This window comes from Syngnathus leptorhynchus, chromosome 22 (assembly GCF_054491065.1).
Source record: "Syngnathus leptorhynchus isolate UIUO chromosome 22, UIUO_Slep, whole genome shotgun sequence".
Classification (NCBI taxonomy): domain Eukaryota; kingdom Metazoa; phylum Chordata; class Actinopteri; order Syngnathiformes; family Syngnathidae; genus Syngnathus; species Syngnathus leptorhynchus.
The window spans coordinates 2,905,657-2,924,145 of record NC_141216.1 but is presented as its reverse complement, the minus strand read 5'-3'; the positions used below and the strand labels follow the sequence as shown (position 1 = coordinate 2,924,145).

Sequence of the window (18,489 nt, the reverse complement as noted above, 5' to 3'; positions counted from 1 at the left end):
TGAAAGAAAAGTAGTGATTTTATTTTTCTGCGCTCAGCATTCGTCCCCTGCTGAGCTTTGGGTTTGACAAGTCGGGGTTGTGAACTCAGCAGGATTCCGGCCCAATCGCTTTGACTTATACGCTTCTGTGTATGTGGTAGGGAAAAAATATTTGGGATTGATATCCCAAACACCATTCACAAAGACGATTATTCGTCGATTCCAAACGAAAATCAACTCAATTGGTATTTTGGGTTCAATTCCTCTGGTCCGAAATAGCGGCCCCATAAAGAGTGAAACGTGTGCTCCAGCACGCTTTGTGGAACATGCAGCCTCTCGGCAGCTGTTGGTGGCTTTTGATGAAGGGGGCTCTCGGCAAGCCCTTTTCCAAACAGAGGCCGACACACGGGCTATACGAGGGCATTTGGCATGCCTACGAGCTCGCTGACTTAGACCCCGCGGAGCCACTTGAGCACACTCTGTCCCCGTTTTAGAGGCTCTGTCTGTCGGCTCCAGAAGATACCTGTTTGAACTTCAGCACCCAACTTCTGGATGAAGTATGGCCGAGGATCTATCTTAGAGGCTTAGGTGCGTTCGCAAACAGAAAAGTCAGTTTAGCATCATGCTAGCAAACAATTCAAAATGTCATAGACTGGCTCATGATTAGCATCCACGCGGTGGCCTTCACGTGACATTACCATATTGAAAAGCATATATTCTTTATCCTCTGCGGCTAATTGAGACAATTATAGTCGTTGTGAAGCTCTTCTTTATCACACTGCCTCCTGGTGGCCAAATTGGAGAAGCCCTTTTTCGTTCTCTCTGCACATTCTTTTCGCGGACCCCCAAGCTAGCAGTTTTGAAGCTCAGACACCTTTGAGTCCGAAGAAGCACGGCGAGATTGATGACGTGACCTCGTCGGTTCCAACCAGTCTGTGTTTGCTTTGCCTTTCCAAAGATCGTCCATTTTGATTTGATAAGTGTTTGATTGCAATCACTCCGCCTTCCTCCCACTCATTTATTTTCTTTAGCGCCTGGCGTGTTTTCCCAAGTAAGCCAGTACAAAACAAACACTATTGATTTCTCCACCCCTCCCTCTCTCTTCTTGCACCCCCGCCCTCCCCTTTCCCCAAATTCCTCCTCCACTATCAGCCACCATCGGCGTAACGTGCATTTCCTTCTCTATCTCCCCTCCATTGACCCGACTCAATCTGCAGTTGCACCTTTTGGTTGTCAAGCAGATCCCCGCCCGTTGGGGTTATCATCAAGTGGGCCCGAACCCGGCTGGCTGGCGATGGAGCGGTTCTCAGGGTCCCGGGCCCTCAGGCACAAAAGGAGGGCCAAAAGCATTTCTTTGAGAGCAGCAAATCTCCTGTCCCCTCGTCTCCCTTTCCCCGGGCCTCCCGTCCTCCGTCCCGGCTCGGCCTCCCCTCGGCCCCCCTCCAGACTCTCTGTCTGCGCTGACACTGCCTTTAATAAGAGTGGGGGGGGGTGGGGTAGACTGTTTATTTGTGCGGTGCGAGGTTAAAAACTTCCCCCCCTTAATTGACATTCCGGTAACACTTTCCAATAATGGGGCGAGCAATTTCCTTGAAATTGATGTGTGTCCACCACAAGTAAAAACAGCACTTGTAGCTTTCGCTCACCCGTGGCTGACCTACAACTTGTGCTGCCTTTCTCGGTCGGCCACGTCCGCATGCGTGTCGGCGTGAGAATTCCCGCCATTGGCGTTCCGACGGCTTTAGTCTTTTGGATGACGGATAGCGAGCGGCGCATCAAACACACAATGCCGGTCACTGTATTTGTCCCGTGATCAAGTCAAGTGAGTCGTAGAATAAACTATGAAGTAATGCGCCTTTTATCCCCCCCCCCCCGTGCCCAAAGTAAATAAGTAAATAAATCCACACAAATATTTTCACGTTCATTCATCCCCCCCCCCCCCCCGCATGCTGTTGAGTGACAGCGGCACCACATAGAAAAGCTTCAACAAATCTTTTTTTTTCTTTTTCGCCGCCGTGCTCAGTCAGCGCCGGTGTGTGAGAAAGTACGCAAACACAAACATCTCCCGAGCCTGCAGACGGCATCCTTGGCCGACGGGATGACCGCCAAAAAAGACTTGCGGTGTGATGATGCCGACATCCTGTCAGTAGGTGCACGTGTGATAAATGCAACTATTTGAATTTACCCCCCCCCCCCCCCCCCGCCCCACAAAAAAAAAAATACTCCACGTTAGCCTGTCTACGGCGTTCCATTGAGCTAGCAGCCGTGAAATACTCGACGTGTAATTCTATTTGATCATTTTGTTTTTGTTAGTGCCTGGGGAAAAAAAAAAAAAAAAAAGTCATTTTGAAAATTCAAATGCGCAGGAAAGCCCGCGAACGCCCGACTGCGTGTGTGGCTGCCGGCAGACGACGGCTGGTTCCCGGCCTTGTCATTCCGTCTCCCACGCCGCCCTCTGATGTGGTTGGAGGCTGCGGCTTTCACTTTGGAGCGCACTCGCACTGTTCTCACATGTCTGTGTCAACACACATCGCGCGGCGGTATGCGCCGGCATTCTCAGAAACTCGCCCGGACCCCGGATGGAAAGATGGAGCGCGGCCCGCCCAAAGTGTCTGACTGGACGCCGAAGACTTAATACGTACGCGAGACGCCGTCGCTGGCGTTGGTGGGCTTAGGTTAGCTGATATCAAAGACAGATGTCGGCTCCGCTCCGGCGGTACCCCGAGCGTGTTTGCGTCTGGCGTGAGTGTGACTAATTGTAAGACCGAGTGTGTTTTTCCCCGCAACAAAAACATACTTTTGATCCGACATAATGACACGATTGAATTCGATTATGCAGATTCCGACTCCATCGGCTGCCAAAAACCCGGAGGTCCACCGATTCCCATTCTGGTTGATCCAAGCATCGCTCAGCATCACCGGCGAACAATGGCGCCGTCCGTCTCCCCCCCCCCCCCCCCCCGGCCCCTCCCGCGTTCCTCATTTTTCAGCCAGGCCTGTCTCTTTAAGGTGCTGTTTGTTTATGCCGAGGCGCAGTTCAGTGAGACCTGTGCAGGCTCAGTGCGAGGCTCCTTTCATAGGGGCTCCATTTTGTTCTTAATAAAATGGCACTCAGTGGCCGGGGGACTGGCAGGCACCCAGCTCCCTGGGAAACCAAAGAATGCTCGCCTTCATTTAGCAACAAACAGCGACTGCCTGAAGAGGTTGGGCTCCTTCGCCCCGCGTACAGTCGGAATGACCTGGATTCCTGCAGAGTCATAATCACGTCGAATAATATACGGACGAGTCATATTCATGGTTCGGCAACAGGTGGAATTCTGAAAGGACTTCAGGATAAATTACAGCAAAGATTTTGTTTTTCCTCTAGTCGACTTTCAAAATCTTTTGGCCCATTCCCAACTGTTAGTTTACGACTTCAATCCGAACCATGTGACTGGAGTGCAGATGTCAGCCGTCCGACGGGCTAACGGATTGACACTCGGCTGCCCGGAACAGACGCGCGCATTGTTTGGCATTGCTGTAACACCCCCCCCCCCCCCCGTGTCACGTCCGTCGCCGTGGCGACTGACTGCGACGGACGTCAGGCAATCAGACGGGAGATTTCCCAGCAGATTGCCGTGGTTGCGTCTGCGGCCTGCGCTCTGGGTTTGATCCCATGAAATTAGGCTGAAACAATTGGGCAGTGCCCGCAGCGTGCACGCAAGCCATTTCTTGATGTCTGCCGTCTTTTTGTCGAAGCCACTTTCCTTTTATGCCGCTCTGCTTATCTCGCCCCCCCCCCTCCCCCCTTTTCCTGATCTTCGGGAGACAACGGTGTTTAGTCGTCAAGGGTCATACAGCGGCTTAAATCGAAAACAGCGGCGCAATCTGTTTGTGAATGTCCATCGTTACGCCGTCTGGGCCGATCGGGGGTGGGCAGAACGTAGTCGCCACATAGCTTTAAAAAAAAAAAAAAAAAGTCATGGGTTGCCATAGACTGGCTATAAAAAAAATACACAAAAATCCCAAATATTTTTTTTTCTTCCGCCTCTTGAATTGCAGGCGTCTCCATGATGGATTGGCTGCCAAACGGTCCCCCCCCCCCCCCCTTGATGAGTTTTTACATAGCTCTACTTTATTGCACATTTCCAAGCCCTTTAAAGCAGCGCTAATGACCCAACAAACACATATGTACACATTGTGGACACTGGCTTGGCTACACACACCTGTCATTACTTAGACGCCATGGCATAGTGCGAAACACACACACACACACACACACACACACACACACACACACACACACACACACACACACACACACACACACACGTGCCCTCATTAGATTGCCTTTCAAACCCGGCGTACGAGCGACCCGAATCAAACGCACTTTGGCATCAAAGAACACTCTTAACACACTCTCACTCCCTTTCACTCTTATCTTCTTTTTTTTTTTTTGCCCTGCTTCGGGGATTTTCTCGAAGATCAGACTATTTGGCAGATACCTGCTGCGTCCATTAGAACTTGGCAGTCGCTCGAATCGCTTTTTCCGCATGAGGTCTTTTATTTTTTTTGAACGCAAGACAAATTCAATCAATTGACAAATCGGCCGCCCAATTCAACAATAACAAAAAATGTCGATACGTGACAGGTGGAGGAGGAAGAGGGAGCGAATCGGAATTTGAAACGCGCCCCTCCCTCCTCAAAAGCACATTCATGTCACAATTTAATGAGATACAACGGGAACGGCACAACAAATGAGTGAGCAAGCAGAATAGGAGCAAGATTCTTTTTGGGCCCCGTCTCCTAATTGGCTGACTGACTGCAGAAAGACAACACTGTCTCTCTTTAATGTGGCTGGGGTGAAAGGTCACTGTATTGCATTTGTAAGGTCAGCGGTGGAGGTCGCGCTCAGCTCTGGGCCTTCCTGTTGTAGACAGCAAGGTCATGCCACCTACATAGAGCCCAATTATCCCTGCCAACTAATAACTGCTCGCCTCGTTCCACCGCACAGCGCGCATGCTGACACGCATACATGCCACACACACACACACACACACACACACACACACACACACACACACACACACACACACACACACACGTTGCACAATGAATGTCTTTCCCAACGCTCGTTTGTATCCGGGGAGGAAAATAGCGATCAACCCCCATATCGTAAAACGTTGCAAATAATGAACATCCCCTCTAAAATTGATACAAGTTCATTATATGTGGCTGCAATGTTAGTCATTCCTTGCAGAGGACAAAGAATATATGACTATTGTTTAATTGTCAGTCTACACGTGTTGTTCCTCCATTTGTGTTCTCATATCCATAAAACTGCTTTTCTTAGCTAATATAGCTAATTCTTGTTATTTTCTGTCGAGTCGCCGCAGTCTGCTCGCTTTACGTAACGAAGCAATCTCATTCCTTCTATTAAGTTTAAGATTACAATGACCTCAGTTAATTTCTTAGAACCTTTTTTGCTTCAAAGTCAGTCTTATCTTCAGGACTGGGTTTCTTCCAGAAGCGAAGGCTTAAACGTTATCTCGCCCCACAACCCCTTCATCGTACTCGAGCCACGGCGTGAGCGTCGCCGTGCAATTTCCAACCCGCCGACTTAACAGGCTCCCATCAAAGCCTAATCGGACCCGTGCCAAAGCCACGAGTACACGACGCAAGAATCAAAGAGAGAGGAGATATTTTAAGGTGGATCTCACCCCCTGGCTAATGCCCTCTTCACTAAGGTGGAATGGCACATAAGCTCCCATTAATACAGGAATGAGTTGAATTTAGCTCCGTCTGCCCCCCCCCCCTAGCTTTCCATGAAGTGCGCGCACAACACTTACGGCATGCCACACCCTCCCCCCCCCCCCTTTTGCACTCCCCTTTGTTCTCTAACTATAGCCACAGCCGTGCCAAGGCCCGGAGACTTAAATATTCCACTATAAAACAAGCGGTAATGAACATGAAAAGCGCCGCCTTCTGCTATTCGACCGAGCGGCTAAGCGCCAACAGCCGTGCACGTACACGCCGCGTGCACTCGCGGCGATCGACGAGGCGCTCCAAAGTGTCTATTATCGTCTGCTTTTTTTTTTTTTTTTTTTTTTATAAACGTAAAAAGTGGTCACGGATATAAAAGTTCTTCGTGACTTCCCCACCTTTAGCTATGTGTGAAAGCCACATTAAAAGCATATGCGGACTTTCTGCAACACAGGTGCACCCCCCCTTTGACTGCAGGTTCAAAAGGGAAAGCGAGACGATGAGAAGGTGTCGAGACCTGGGAATGGAAAATGATTGATCCGCTTTAAGTGTCCTATAAATCCAGCAGCTGATGGGGGGGGGGGGGTATAAATTGGGGGCGCGCGTGTCTATCCTACCTGGCAACCCATCAGGATATTTATAATGTCTATCCTGCCAGAAGACCTTGACAGACCCAACCACTGTTACATTCAGGTACCGTGGTTGTCTGGAGTTCCTTTAGGTGTCCCCGAGGTCTCTTTGACCAGGGCAAGTCATCCCACCGAGATATGCCCCCCACCCCCCTCCACTCCCCAGCTGTCATTGAGCTTCACATCCCTTATACAGCGCTCGCTCCACAATGAAATGGCCAAAAGCCAGCGGATGCCACTGACAGAACCCGCACGTGCCTGCAAATGTGCAGAAGGAACCGTGTGGGACGTAGATGGGGGGAGAGTGTGTGTGTGTGTGTGTGTGTGTGGGGGTGTCTTTCCCCCAGACACAAGTTGCTCAGTTTTTTGGAAAATCTCCGGCCCACCCAAGAGGAAGGAGTCGGAGGAGGTGGAGCTGGTGTTGCTGCTGCTGCTGTTGGTGGTGTTGGGGGGGGGGGCAAGTGAGGAGAGGCCTGGGGGGGGGGGAACAAAGCCTTATTTCAAACTTGCCGAAAACAGGGGTCTTTATGCGTGATGCCGCCCCCCCCCCCCTCCTATGTAGGGAGATGTTATCGCAAAGATGCAATATCCACCTCGGCATAGGCCTCCAGTGTTACGCTAAGTACCCCGGGGCGCTGACCTCACTAATGAAGTCTCCCTCGGCTGCCGTGGTTCACTACTGTACCCTCCTTTGTCTTGGTCTCGGGCCAGAAGATGGTCTTGCGTCTTCATATCTGAGCCCCTTCGTGGCAAGCTTTGAAGTCTCTGCTTGATTTACAATCCGGCTGCCCCCGTACAGTCGGTTACGACTTTGAAGCTTTTTGCGTTATCTGAGCGTGGAAGCCTCCTCTTTCAAGCTTTGCTCTGACTTTTATAGGTGGCCTTGAGTTTAGTATTGGTGGGGCAGGATTTTACCACGTTTTGCACGTCAAACTCGCACAACCTTCTTCTTCTTCTTCTTTCGTGTAACATCAGAGCTCCAACTTAGTGTCGTGGAGCACAACCTTCTGTTTTGCCGCTAAGCCGGCAGCGGTCTCGGAGCGCGGAAGTCTCTCTCTAAATCCCGAAATGCCCTGCCCCGAGAGAGCCTAAGTGGAAAGTTTGCTTTTGCACCCGCCGGGGTTCGAAGATGAAAGGTTTTTTTTTTTTTTTTTTTGGGGAGGGGGGGGAATGACATGGGTCGGCGAGGTGGGTAAAGGCGGAGCACGGAGTATTGGGCGGTTGGGGGGGCTTATATCTCTTTATCCCGTCTGGCGTGCTGTGGCTGGGCTCGACCCACATCAGCTGTTCGCTTTTCTCCGGCTGCCAGTCGCCGTGCGGCCCAAAGATGGGCTGTCTGCGCGAGGATTACCTGGACCCGTGCCCTTTGCTTCCCCTTTGCTCTGAATATCCAAGCGCCCAAATGGCCTCACCTGAGCGCGGCGGGGTTATAAAAAGATGAAAAGTCGTAGGCGGGCTGGGGGCTGAACTTGCCGTTTGCCGGAGGGTGAGCCGGGATTAGTCGGCGGCTGGTGGTTATTGATTCAATTTGGGATGCTTTTTTATCGCTGGGTTCCTGCGACGGGCCCCAATCCCCCGAAATATGCCTTTGGTGGTGGAGGAGATGCTCCGAATGCCTGCATCGCAGCAGCCGAGGCATCTGTCATGCTCGTGGAGGCCCGAGAGTCGGCAAGCGGGATCAGCCGGGGCTCTGCGTGTTGGCCGCGGGTTTTAGTCGGCGCTGAGAGCTCGAGTAGAGAATGAGTCGGCATGCTTTTGGTATGCGAGTACAATTTGCGCTGATGCCGGCAAGCCGCACGGACGGCGATTCGGTTCTTCTGCTGGCCTTACCTCACCGTTGTTTATTCTGAGGTCGTCATTGGCGGGAAGGCCGTCCCTGGCGAGGCCCGAGTCGAAAATCACGCGTGGACAGATGGAGCCGCGCAAATAGCAAATAGCCGCGTTTGATGTCCCTCCCCCGGGGCAGGGGGGGTCTCGTACGCACCGTCACCCTCCGAGATAGCGCTGACAGATGGAACAGCGAGACGCGGACCCAGCGGAGACCGGGACGCACAAATGTGAAACACAAGGAGGCATGATTGAGCAAGACGGATGGCTCCGTGTATGAATCGACGCGGGAGGCGACAGATTAGCATCAATCGTCTCCAGACGATATCGTTCATAAAATCAGGGCTTGATCCTTTTCCAGGTGGCCACTAGAGGCTGACAAACTGCTGTGAACAATCACAGCCAGTTTGAGTTCTTCTTCCCCGATCCGAGGGAAAGATTTTCGGACTGTCCTCATTTGGGTCGGGGGGGGCGGGATGTTTTCACCGAATACCGTTTGGGTTATGCAATGTTGACCTACATTGGATCTTTCCATCGTAGCGCCCCGGCCATCTGACTTTTGGCTCCCGGTTTTCATAAGCCACTCAAGTCCAAATGCCGAAAGGTTTAGCTCAAGAATGCAATGTGAAGTTTCAGCACACAGCTAAGACGTCAATGTTTCATTGTTTTCAATATTCTGGACGCAAGAGGGAATATTGTCTAGGACTCCCTCCCTCCGCCCCGCTAATGACCTCCAGTAGCTGCACAAGGCCAGACGTGATCAGCGTCTCCTTTTCTTTTTTTTTTTTTTACACCATTTGGCTGTGGCCTGCTCTTTCTGTCTGCTTCTCAACTGCACCAGACCTGTCGTAAGCGGGACCTCCTCGCCGTACTCAATTAGACCCTTGTCTAGCCCATAAACATTCCCTATTTTGGAATTTATGAACCAGACACGAGCAAGTGACAGCGCTCGCATCCTATGTAATGGGGAGGGGTGGGTTCCCCCTGCAGTTTCTTCACTTCTTCCAAACATCACGTATTTGCCGTAGCGTGGAAAAAATACGACAAGACAGTTTTGGGGAAGCGCCCCTTAAATCCCACCAAAGGTCAACCTCTCCATGCCGATCCTCCGCTTCCTCCATTCACTCGAGTGATGATGCAAGAGCACATTGCAGCCCCCCCCCTCCCCTCACCTCCCTTTCCTGACTTCAGTCTTTCCTTTCTCAGCCCACTCCCAACCGACATGGCACCCACCGGGCAGGAGACCAGGCTCGGGATTCTGAGGTGGCGCCCAGACTGGGATTATTTACAAGAGCTGTAGCGCTGCACAGACTGTGCTGTGGTATTTCTTCTTCCAAATGCCTTGGAAGGGAAGGCATGTGATGGGGGAACACACAATCTCCAAGGCCCGTCACTCTCTCTCTCTCTCTCTCTCTCTCTCACTCGATGCACTTCCTCTCTCTCTCTCTTTGGCTCGCCGGCGTCAAGATTTACGGCGCTCGCGCGACTACCGCTCGGAGTCATTTACGATCTTAGGAGTATAAAAGCGTATGTCTTGCATTAAAACGTTGTTTCGGGAAGAAAGGGGGGTGGGGTGGGTGAGTGATGATCTAACGCAAAGCTCAATTTCGCCCGGTTGCAATTAATTTGGCTGTTATCACTTCCCTAAAACAAATCTCGGACTTGACGCCGTTACCGTACTTTGTGAGATATCGGAGCTCGCCGCGAGGTGCCAAGGGGGGGTGAGCGAATGCCCGCATTGATGCCGTGTCGGACATAGCCAGAATAGCCGGCAGTTCACGGATATCTCTGGACACACAAACACTGTAAATCAGAGAGGCCCGGAGGTGGTAAAAGGGGGAATATGAATGAGCCGGGGTCTTTTGTTTTCTGTGAGGCGTTGTGATGTCAGCAAAGGTCATCGGCGAGATTGGGCGGCAGCGTCCGGATACTTTTGTCCGTAGTTGAAAGCAGATGATGTCTCCGTGCACCGTCATACTCTCTTCCAATTTTTTTTTTTTTCCTCTCTCTTATGTCAGCGAAAAAATTCAAACGGCCTCCGACGATCAAATGTGTCGACCGGCCAAAAAATGTGAATCTTTGTTCTCCGTGCCTGAAATCAAACACACAAAAAAAAGCAATATTTAATAGCTCATTACTCTAGCGCCGTTAAGTCAAATCCTTGGCTGCCTTTCCTGGAAAGAAAAATAAATAAATAAAATGAGGTCATGGATCTCAAAAAACGTTGTAAGATCTTGCCCCAATATTGAAACATAGGTCGCCGTGCTCATTTTTCAACCCTATTTGAGTTAGTGTGTTCCATTTAGTTTACTGTTTTAATAATAAGCCGTTCTCCCGGACGAGGTAATATTGCGGGTCTCCATGGCAACCGCAGCCAGCACGCATGAGCGAGACTGGAGAACACGGCCGTCCGCAGCCAAGCCAGGCCAGGCGGGCGGACAATTTTAACCTTGACATTTTTTGGAGAGATACTGTTACATTTTAGTCCAAGAGTTCCCATCACTTACCCAGCCATGAAACTCAATTTAGATGTTCATTCCAGTTTTGGATTCCCCCCCCTCCCGCCCTCAGTTTTCACTATAGGCTCCAAATAAGCAGACGCACTTAAAACCCGGCGCTGGTTTCTGTCTGGTAGCGCGGCGAGATGACGAAGCAACGGCTCATTGCAAAGCCTTTTTGGAGAGACCCTCGAGTGAGGGAATAGCGCCGGCCCCCCGAGACGCCTCGGAGCTGTCGGGATACACATTGGATGACCCGCAAAAATGAGCCCCTGGCCGGCGCTGGCTGCCCCTTCTGGCTTTACACAAATATACACACACAGCAGTGGAAAAGTGTGACTGGAGACGTTTAAGGAACATGTAGAGAGGATGATGGGAGAAATCGACGGTTAGAAGGCGGTTTGTAAATTCATTCATATCCCCCTCCTCCTCTTCCCCCGCTATTACTCAGTCCCCAGGCCAAACCGCAATGGGTGAATCAGTTATCCTTGTAAACAGGCCACAGGCACACAATGGCGCCTCCGACGGTACATCCAAAGGAGAGTGAACGAAGCAATTAAAAAAAAAAAAGTGCTTTTTTTTAGCACCTCCAAAATGCTTGCCCGCTCGCTCACCAGATGACGTTCTTATTATCATTTGCTTTACGAGCGTTTGGCGCTGATGCGGAATATTTGTCTTTTTTGAAATGTTGAGCTTCATGGCGGGAAGAAGAGACAACAAGAAGAACTGCAGGAGATGTAGGAAAGACGATTGAAAATCCAGATACGTCATGTTATAAATAACCACGTTGCGGCTTGTTGTCTGGAGATGAACATTAAACGCTTAATCAAGCCACGCTTTGGCGTACTTTCCTTACATGAAGACTCCGCCCCCCCGCGTAGCAGACATGAAAGCTTTTCGTCCCCGATCGGTAACGTCTTACAAGAACCGTCAGCTCTCGACATGTTAACAAACAGCTCACCATGGACTTTGGCGGCGCATTCCTGCGGCGGCCCTCGCTTTTGGCGCGGCTCGCTCGGGGGCCCCGCCGCGTGATCAAGCGTTGGTTTTTCCTTTCCTTGCCTCGCGTTTTGCTTCTGTTAGTAATTATAGCGCTGCCAACGTGCTTTGTAGTCCTAAGTGGGGTTAGGGGAGGTTAATACTGGAGATTTTTCAAATTGCCGTCACCGTGGAGTCATAACGTCGAGGCATCTTTCAAATGAGTCGATAGGAAAAAAAAAAAGGCAAAAAAATCACATTCCGAATCCGTCCCGCTTTATTAGCGCTTCCAATAACATTATTAGTCAGCCAGTTGAAATTCCCACTACGCTAATTCCACTTATCCCGTTGGAGAAAATTGCTAATTGACGTTGCTCACGGACGCTCTGTTTTTTTTTTTTTTGGAGAGCCCCGGCCCATGAAAGGCTGGCTGTGTTGCGCCTGATGCTGTGTGATGGAGCCTGTGGCGCTACGTATATTTAGGTGTCTGGTTTGGGACAGGAAGAGGGGGCAAGCGTTGAGGTTATTTGATTGCTTCATTACGGTCATATATATGGTCATGTATTTATGTATACTTTGTTATGTATGTCATTACATGTACACTAGTGAGTGTTTGTTTGTTTGTGTGTGCATATGTGTGTGTCTGTGCATACGCCCGTGTGTGTGTGTGTGTGTGTGTGTGTGTGTGTGTTCTATGTGCAAGTAAAGAGGGCTCAGTGTTTGGACCACCCTGCGAGCTGGGCTGAGTGACAGCATGGGCCTCAAGACACTCGCAGTTCGCACACACACACACACACACACACACACACACACACACACACACACACACACACACACACACACACACACACATCGAGGACACACACGCGTGCGCACACAGGCGAGGACTCCCACATTTTCAAGCTCATTTTTCAACATGTCTTTTACTCTATTAATGTCTCATGACCAAATACATATCACGCTCCAAAGTAAACACGGCAGATTAAAATTGAATAAATCACCTCGGGATCGAGGATAGAAGACACACACACACACACGTGCGCACACGCATTCCCCAAGCAACGCTTTACCGTACCACCCAACGCGGATCAGCAACTTTTTACCGTGACCTTTCCGCCCGCACACCTGATTTCAAGCCAGAGCAGTCATTCCTAGGTGCTTTCAGAAACAATATTTCTCCCACCCCCGGCTTTGAAATAAATGCGGCGATGACATCAAGCCAAATGAATCGGTTCGCCTTTCGAATCGGTCGCCGCCGCCGCGGTCTCTCCCCGGGAGTTAGCAGTTGTCTAAACGACGGCTTCGCCCGTGGAATGAAAAAGATCCTCGCAGCGGCGGTGATGTCATTTGCATTGAAATCGGATTTTATTCGATTCTCCTCAGCCCCTCCCCTCTCCTCTCCTGGCATTTCTCATTCGAGTCACTGTGAAGCCAGTGTATCATGTAGGTCACACTTAGACGCACTTGTTGACTTTTCTATACCCATGAGGACATTGTATAGACTTGCTATTTATTTTGTGGAAGCCTACACAAATATTTCAACCTTGCCACATTTTATTAGAGGAGGGAAGGGGGGTGGGGTGGTTGAAAACCTGACCTTTTTGATTATGTTTGTTTTGTTTAGTGTGTGTCTGAGCGTGTGTTTTTTTTCCCCACTACTTATCTAAACCTATGGAAAGGCCACACAAGTACTTTTTGTCCACCCATGCCAAGTCGAGTGGAGGATTGTAATGGAAGCTAATGAAAGTTGCAGCATAACATATTCGTCAGCGGCAGATGTTTGCACGGCTGCCATGCTTGTTTGGTGCCTATGTGCTTTTTTTTGGAGGGGGGGGGGGTATTTTCTAAAAATAATGATTGTATAATTAAGCAGTAAAAGGGGCACCTGCTTGCAATGACTTGTGACAGGCGGGATGTGTTCTCGGCGAATGAATCGGCTTGTGTGGGAAAAAAAATAAATAATAGTTCTGTCTTTTTTTTTTTTTTTTCCGGCAAAATCCAGACAATTGGATTTCAAATTGATCCATGTTTGACCTCTTCAATGTCGCCGCGGGCAGTTGCACTTGAAATCTGGAATAACACAAAACTTGGGAGCTTTGAGTGGAACTCATCGAGTGTGAAATGATACGCCAGTTGGATGGCTCCGTCTGGCCTCGGAAAAGTCATAAAACATTCAAGAGTGTTGAAAAAAGCAACCGGGCCAGACCAAACTGTCATTATTATCAATATCATCATTATCATTAGAACCAAAGCCAGTGCATATTTTTTTCAACAAGACAACACTAAAAAAAAAAAGCCTACAAAAAACTCCCAAATTAAAAATACATGAAAAAACAAAAAAATACCCCCAAAAATTTTAATAAATAAAAAAAAAAAAAAAAACGACATTGTCGTCACCCAGCGTTTAGTATCGGCGTCTCGCTACATCCGCGCTGGGCTTAAGAGACTTTGCAGAGGCAACGTTGAGCTGATCTCTCCCTGATTAAAAGCAGGGGCCACGGCTAATGTTTGGATGGGCCATTTAATACTAATGAGGGAAAATAAATAGCGCCGTGGCCGTCGGCATGCAGAGATCTCGGCGTATTGGCGCACATCAGAGCAAAACACTGATTAAGAAGAGTGATGTCACCGCCCGGCGAGCCTATAACTGCAACCACATGAGCTGTCTTGCCATGTTCTTCGCTAATAATAATAATAATATCATACAATTTTCTAATTACTATAATGTGACCTCTTACTCGCTCATTAACTGAGGATTATTTTCTTTTTTAAAGTGACTTTCTAGGATTCAGACTTAAAATACCCTCGTGAGAATTGGTTATCTAGTTGACAGTTGATATTTAGTTTTATATTTTATATTATTTATATTTATGTTCGATTTGTATTTTATTTTATTATTATTTTATTATTAGCCTAAAATTGAAAGTCTGACTTTCTCTGTGATTTTGGGTGCTTGATATGATCACAATTTAACCCCCAACTGCCACTTCAGGCACCGATTTAAGCCTTCCATCATTTCCTTTGTTGCGATTCCAAGAACTTGGCTGCGGATGATAGCGGGCACCGCCAGCCCGTCTTAACGGATTCCAAACACGCAAACCCCCGCTCCTCCCTCTTTTCCTTTCACGTCGTGACTTTTTTACGATTACAAGTTGCCTTCGGCTTGGGCTGGCGTTGAGTTATCTCTCAATCCGTCGCTCTTCCAAGATCTAATGGGCAATTATCATCCGCCGAGACATTAACGGGTGTCCCGTTTCGCAGAGTCCCCCTGTTATTTATACCAACAAGTGTTGGAAACGTGGCAGACTCGTGCTAACCGCCGGCTCGAATCTCTTCGAAGGAATCCCACGCCCATCGTAAGCCGGAGCCTAACCGCAAAGCGTATAAATCTGGCGTCGTTACTTTTCTACGTCCAGCGTAAATACCCAAAGTGTATAGCGACGGCCCGGCGAATACGCACACGCGTGGCGGCCACCCCGCTACGCGCAAAGCCACATAAACAGACGGCCCCCGCCTCCCACACACCACAGGCACATACATAGCATACGCGGACACCCCCCCCCCCCCCCCCCTTCCCCTCAGGCCCACCACCAACATCAACAGCCACAGACTCGGTGACATCATGGCTTGGATGACAGCACGTCTTCCAGAGCCATTAGTGTGATTGTAGGTGGCTCCGCCGCGGTGATTTATAGCTGACTATGCATCTCTCGTCGCTCCGTTGATTTACGAGACGCGTTTTGGGTCTGGTAGACAGAGCAACCTGTCAGTCGACGCAAACTTAAGATCCGAACAATCGGCACGTCATTTCCGATGTTTGACCGTGACGGTTTCACGCACCCGACGTTTTTAAAAGAGTCGCTGTTAATGTTAATAACCGGGCTGAAAAATGGATGAAGTGAAATCAAAAGAAAGAACTCAGTGTCTCACCTCCTGGCCGTTTTCGGGGTTTGTTTGAATTGTGCGTTTACGGCGCGTACTACGCTTTGCGTTCCATAAAACATAAATTATTTGACCTCTCCGCCTTATGAAAGCCTTGCATAAACTCTCAAACACCTTGTTGTTATTTTTGGACTATTTTAGCTCAGCAGTGACTTTTTTTTTTTTTCAGACACTTTATTCATCCCAAAGGAGACGTTAAGGCTGAGTAGAAGCCAACACGATAAAGGCCGTGGATGCCCGAAAAGTATTTTGGGGGTTCGGAGCAGCAACATTTTGCAGACTGCCGCTTTTTGTCACTTTTTTTCCAGTTCCGTTGTCTCTTTTAACTCACGTCTGTTTTTCTTTGCATCTTCTTTCCTAACTACGTCGTGCTGGCTCGCTGCTGTTGATCAAAGCGAAGTTTGCATCAAGAAACATAAAAAAAATCATAATAATAATCGGTGTCTCTTGCGTCGTGTTTCACAGCAGCAGCACCCACCGGCGTGTTTGACATTTCCGCCAACTATGACTAATGATCCCCCGGCGCTCACTCAACGGACAATAAGGTGTCTCAGTTTTTCTTTCCTTTTTCTGCATATGCGCGCCCACTACGAGAACGCGTGACTCATCCAGCACGCCGACCGTCAAACGTACATATATAGAAAACGTACGCTAGCAAAACAAAAAATGATCAGCGGGTGGGAATTGATCCCGAATTGATGTCAGAAACTCGGAACCATCAATGTCACGGTCATTATAAGCCACTTGAAAGGCCATCTGCGGATTTATCGTATTGATCTAATGCCATCGATTGCGCAACACCTACGTGTTTGTGTGGTTAATCCAGTTTAATGCTGCGGGTTAAAAATAAAGAGCGCATCCCGGAATCTTCACAACTTCTTCATCCCACCGGAATACCCCACCTTCCATCCTTTTCCTCCAGCAACTGTATCTATAATGAGCATGTCCTCCAACCCTCCTTCCCTCAGCACCACCTATTCTCTCACTCCGCTCCCCCCCCCTCTCCATCCTCTCACTCATGTCCTCCCCCTGTTTTCACTCTGTGCAGAATTGGTAGAAGCTTATCGCCTAGCAACCACAATTAAAGTACAACAAGTCAGTGGCGGTTGCAGCCGCTATCGAAGCGAGCTTCCCCCCCCCAAAAAAAAAGCGCTAGGAAGAAGAAAATGCGAGCGGTCGGCTCGGGGCTGAAGAGGGTGAGCAGGTGAACGCCAATTAGATGCGGAAACGGAACCGCTTTTAGAAGGGGGGGGGGGGCTGAAAGGCGAGGAGACTCAACAGGTACGTACGCACACGTTAATAACGAAGGCAGCGTGAAGGTATTCAGTCAACGGTGTCCTAGTGAGCGCTTAAGGATTTGATTTGCGGCGGAGGCAGGCAGGCAGGCAGAATTTGCATAAGCAGCTCATACTTTGCATGCATTTGGCTGCCAGGCAGGACTCGCATTTCACAATGACAATTGTGTTTTGCTTCCTGCTCACGTGGAACCAAATTGGCACTTTGAATTTATGTAACTGAGCTTTGGGGTTAGGGGGAGGCTAATTGATGATTGTGTCATCACTAATTGAGATGCCCTAATAAGGTAAGTGACTACTACTAGTGATCTTACAAATAAAATGTATTATTATTATTATCTCTATATCCAGTGTATTCAATTGAATTGTCCTTTCATATTTATTTGTTCAGCATTTTCTTAGAAGGTTTTCAATGTTTGAATTTGCTCAATCATGCATTCAGTAATTGCTAAGTGGTTCTGACCCGGCACGTGATACAGATACAAATGAATTGTCATGGTCTTATTGTATTGATTTTTTTTTTCAGCATTCTGCATAAAACAAATTTAAAAAAAATCTTTGATCAGATAATCCAGCTGTCTTTCAAATGAAGTCCCTGCACAAGCGGTATGCTTTGCACAAGTCACATGTCAAAAGAATTTGAAGCCACTTAGCAGTCCAAATGCTATTGTGCTAATCTCATGCATTTGAAACAATGCTGATTGTGTTAGAATTTTACCATTTGTTTCAATGTTTGCTCGTCTGAGAAAATACCTTAGTAACCGTAACTAAGCACGGGACTTAGTTGATGGAGCCGAGACTCAAGTGACACAATTAGAGTGGATTGAAATGTTACAATATCGATTTGTCTTTCTCCTCTGTTACATCACTTCCTGCTTAAATGAAGGTTACGGCTATCTTGGCACTGAACCGTCGCTCATAGATCACAGCACTGTGGCATGATAAAAATCCCAAGCAGTGAAGGAATTTTGCTCCAAAAGTGTCTTTAGCCTCAGGGCCCCTTGTGTGTGTCAACGTGTAGGTGTGTGTGTGTGTGTGTGTGTGTGTGTGCCTCAGCGTGTGTCCCATCTGAGACCTATAAAGCTCCACAAGATGGTGACAGCAGGGGGAAAATATGCATTTATCCACAGAGGTGTGTGTTTGTGTTATTATGTGCTAGCAAGCCGTCCCTCTTATTTCGAAACATCTTCAGTGTAAAATATTCTTTGGGGAAAAAAAAAAAAAAAATTGCAGACAGCTTCATTAGCCGTGTAATTGCTTCTTACATTTTAGCACCATCATAAAAGTCCAGAACGGGGGAGACGTCATGAATTTTCACGAGTCGGAACCGTGGACGCGACTATTCCCCGCTTGATTCGCGATTCAGCAATTTGAGAGAAGACGAGGCAAAATCTTCCGGTTCTAACGTTTTATTTTGTTCTTCTTTTCAGAGTCTGGGCTCGGTGGATCGCAAAGAGAATCATCACAAGAAGTGAGTCCGGTTCATTTGTGTTCCTGACTTTTATCGTCATTGTATCGGCAAATGGAATCGATTTTTTTGTTTCAGTGAACGCGTTGTGGGTTAATCGGCGGTAACGTTGGTAGAAAATAACGTAAACT

General features: G+C 48.6%; 1 protein-coding gene across 1 annotated transcript in view; it reads left to right on the top strand.

Moving 5' to 3' along the window:
- Window positions 1–18,489, top strand: part of ankfn1b (ankyrin repeat and fibronectin type III domain containing 1b) — a 48,113-nt gene that overhangs the window by 11,154 nt on the left and 18,470 nt on the right. Inside the window, exon 5 of the mRNA XM_085904595.1 lies at window positions 18,321–18,361. Coding sequence (XP_085760721.1) covers window positions 18,321–18,361 — 41 coding nt within the window. The remainder of the gene's footprint in view (window positions 1–18,320; window positions 18,362–18,489) is intronic.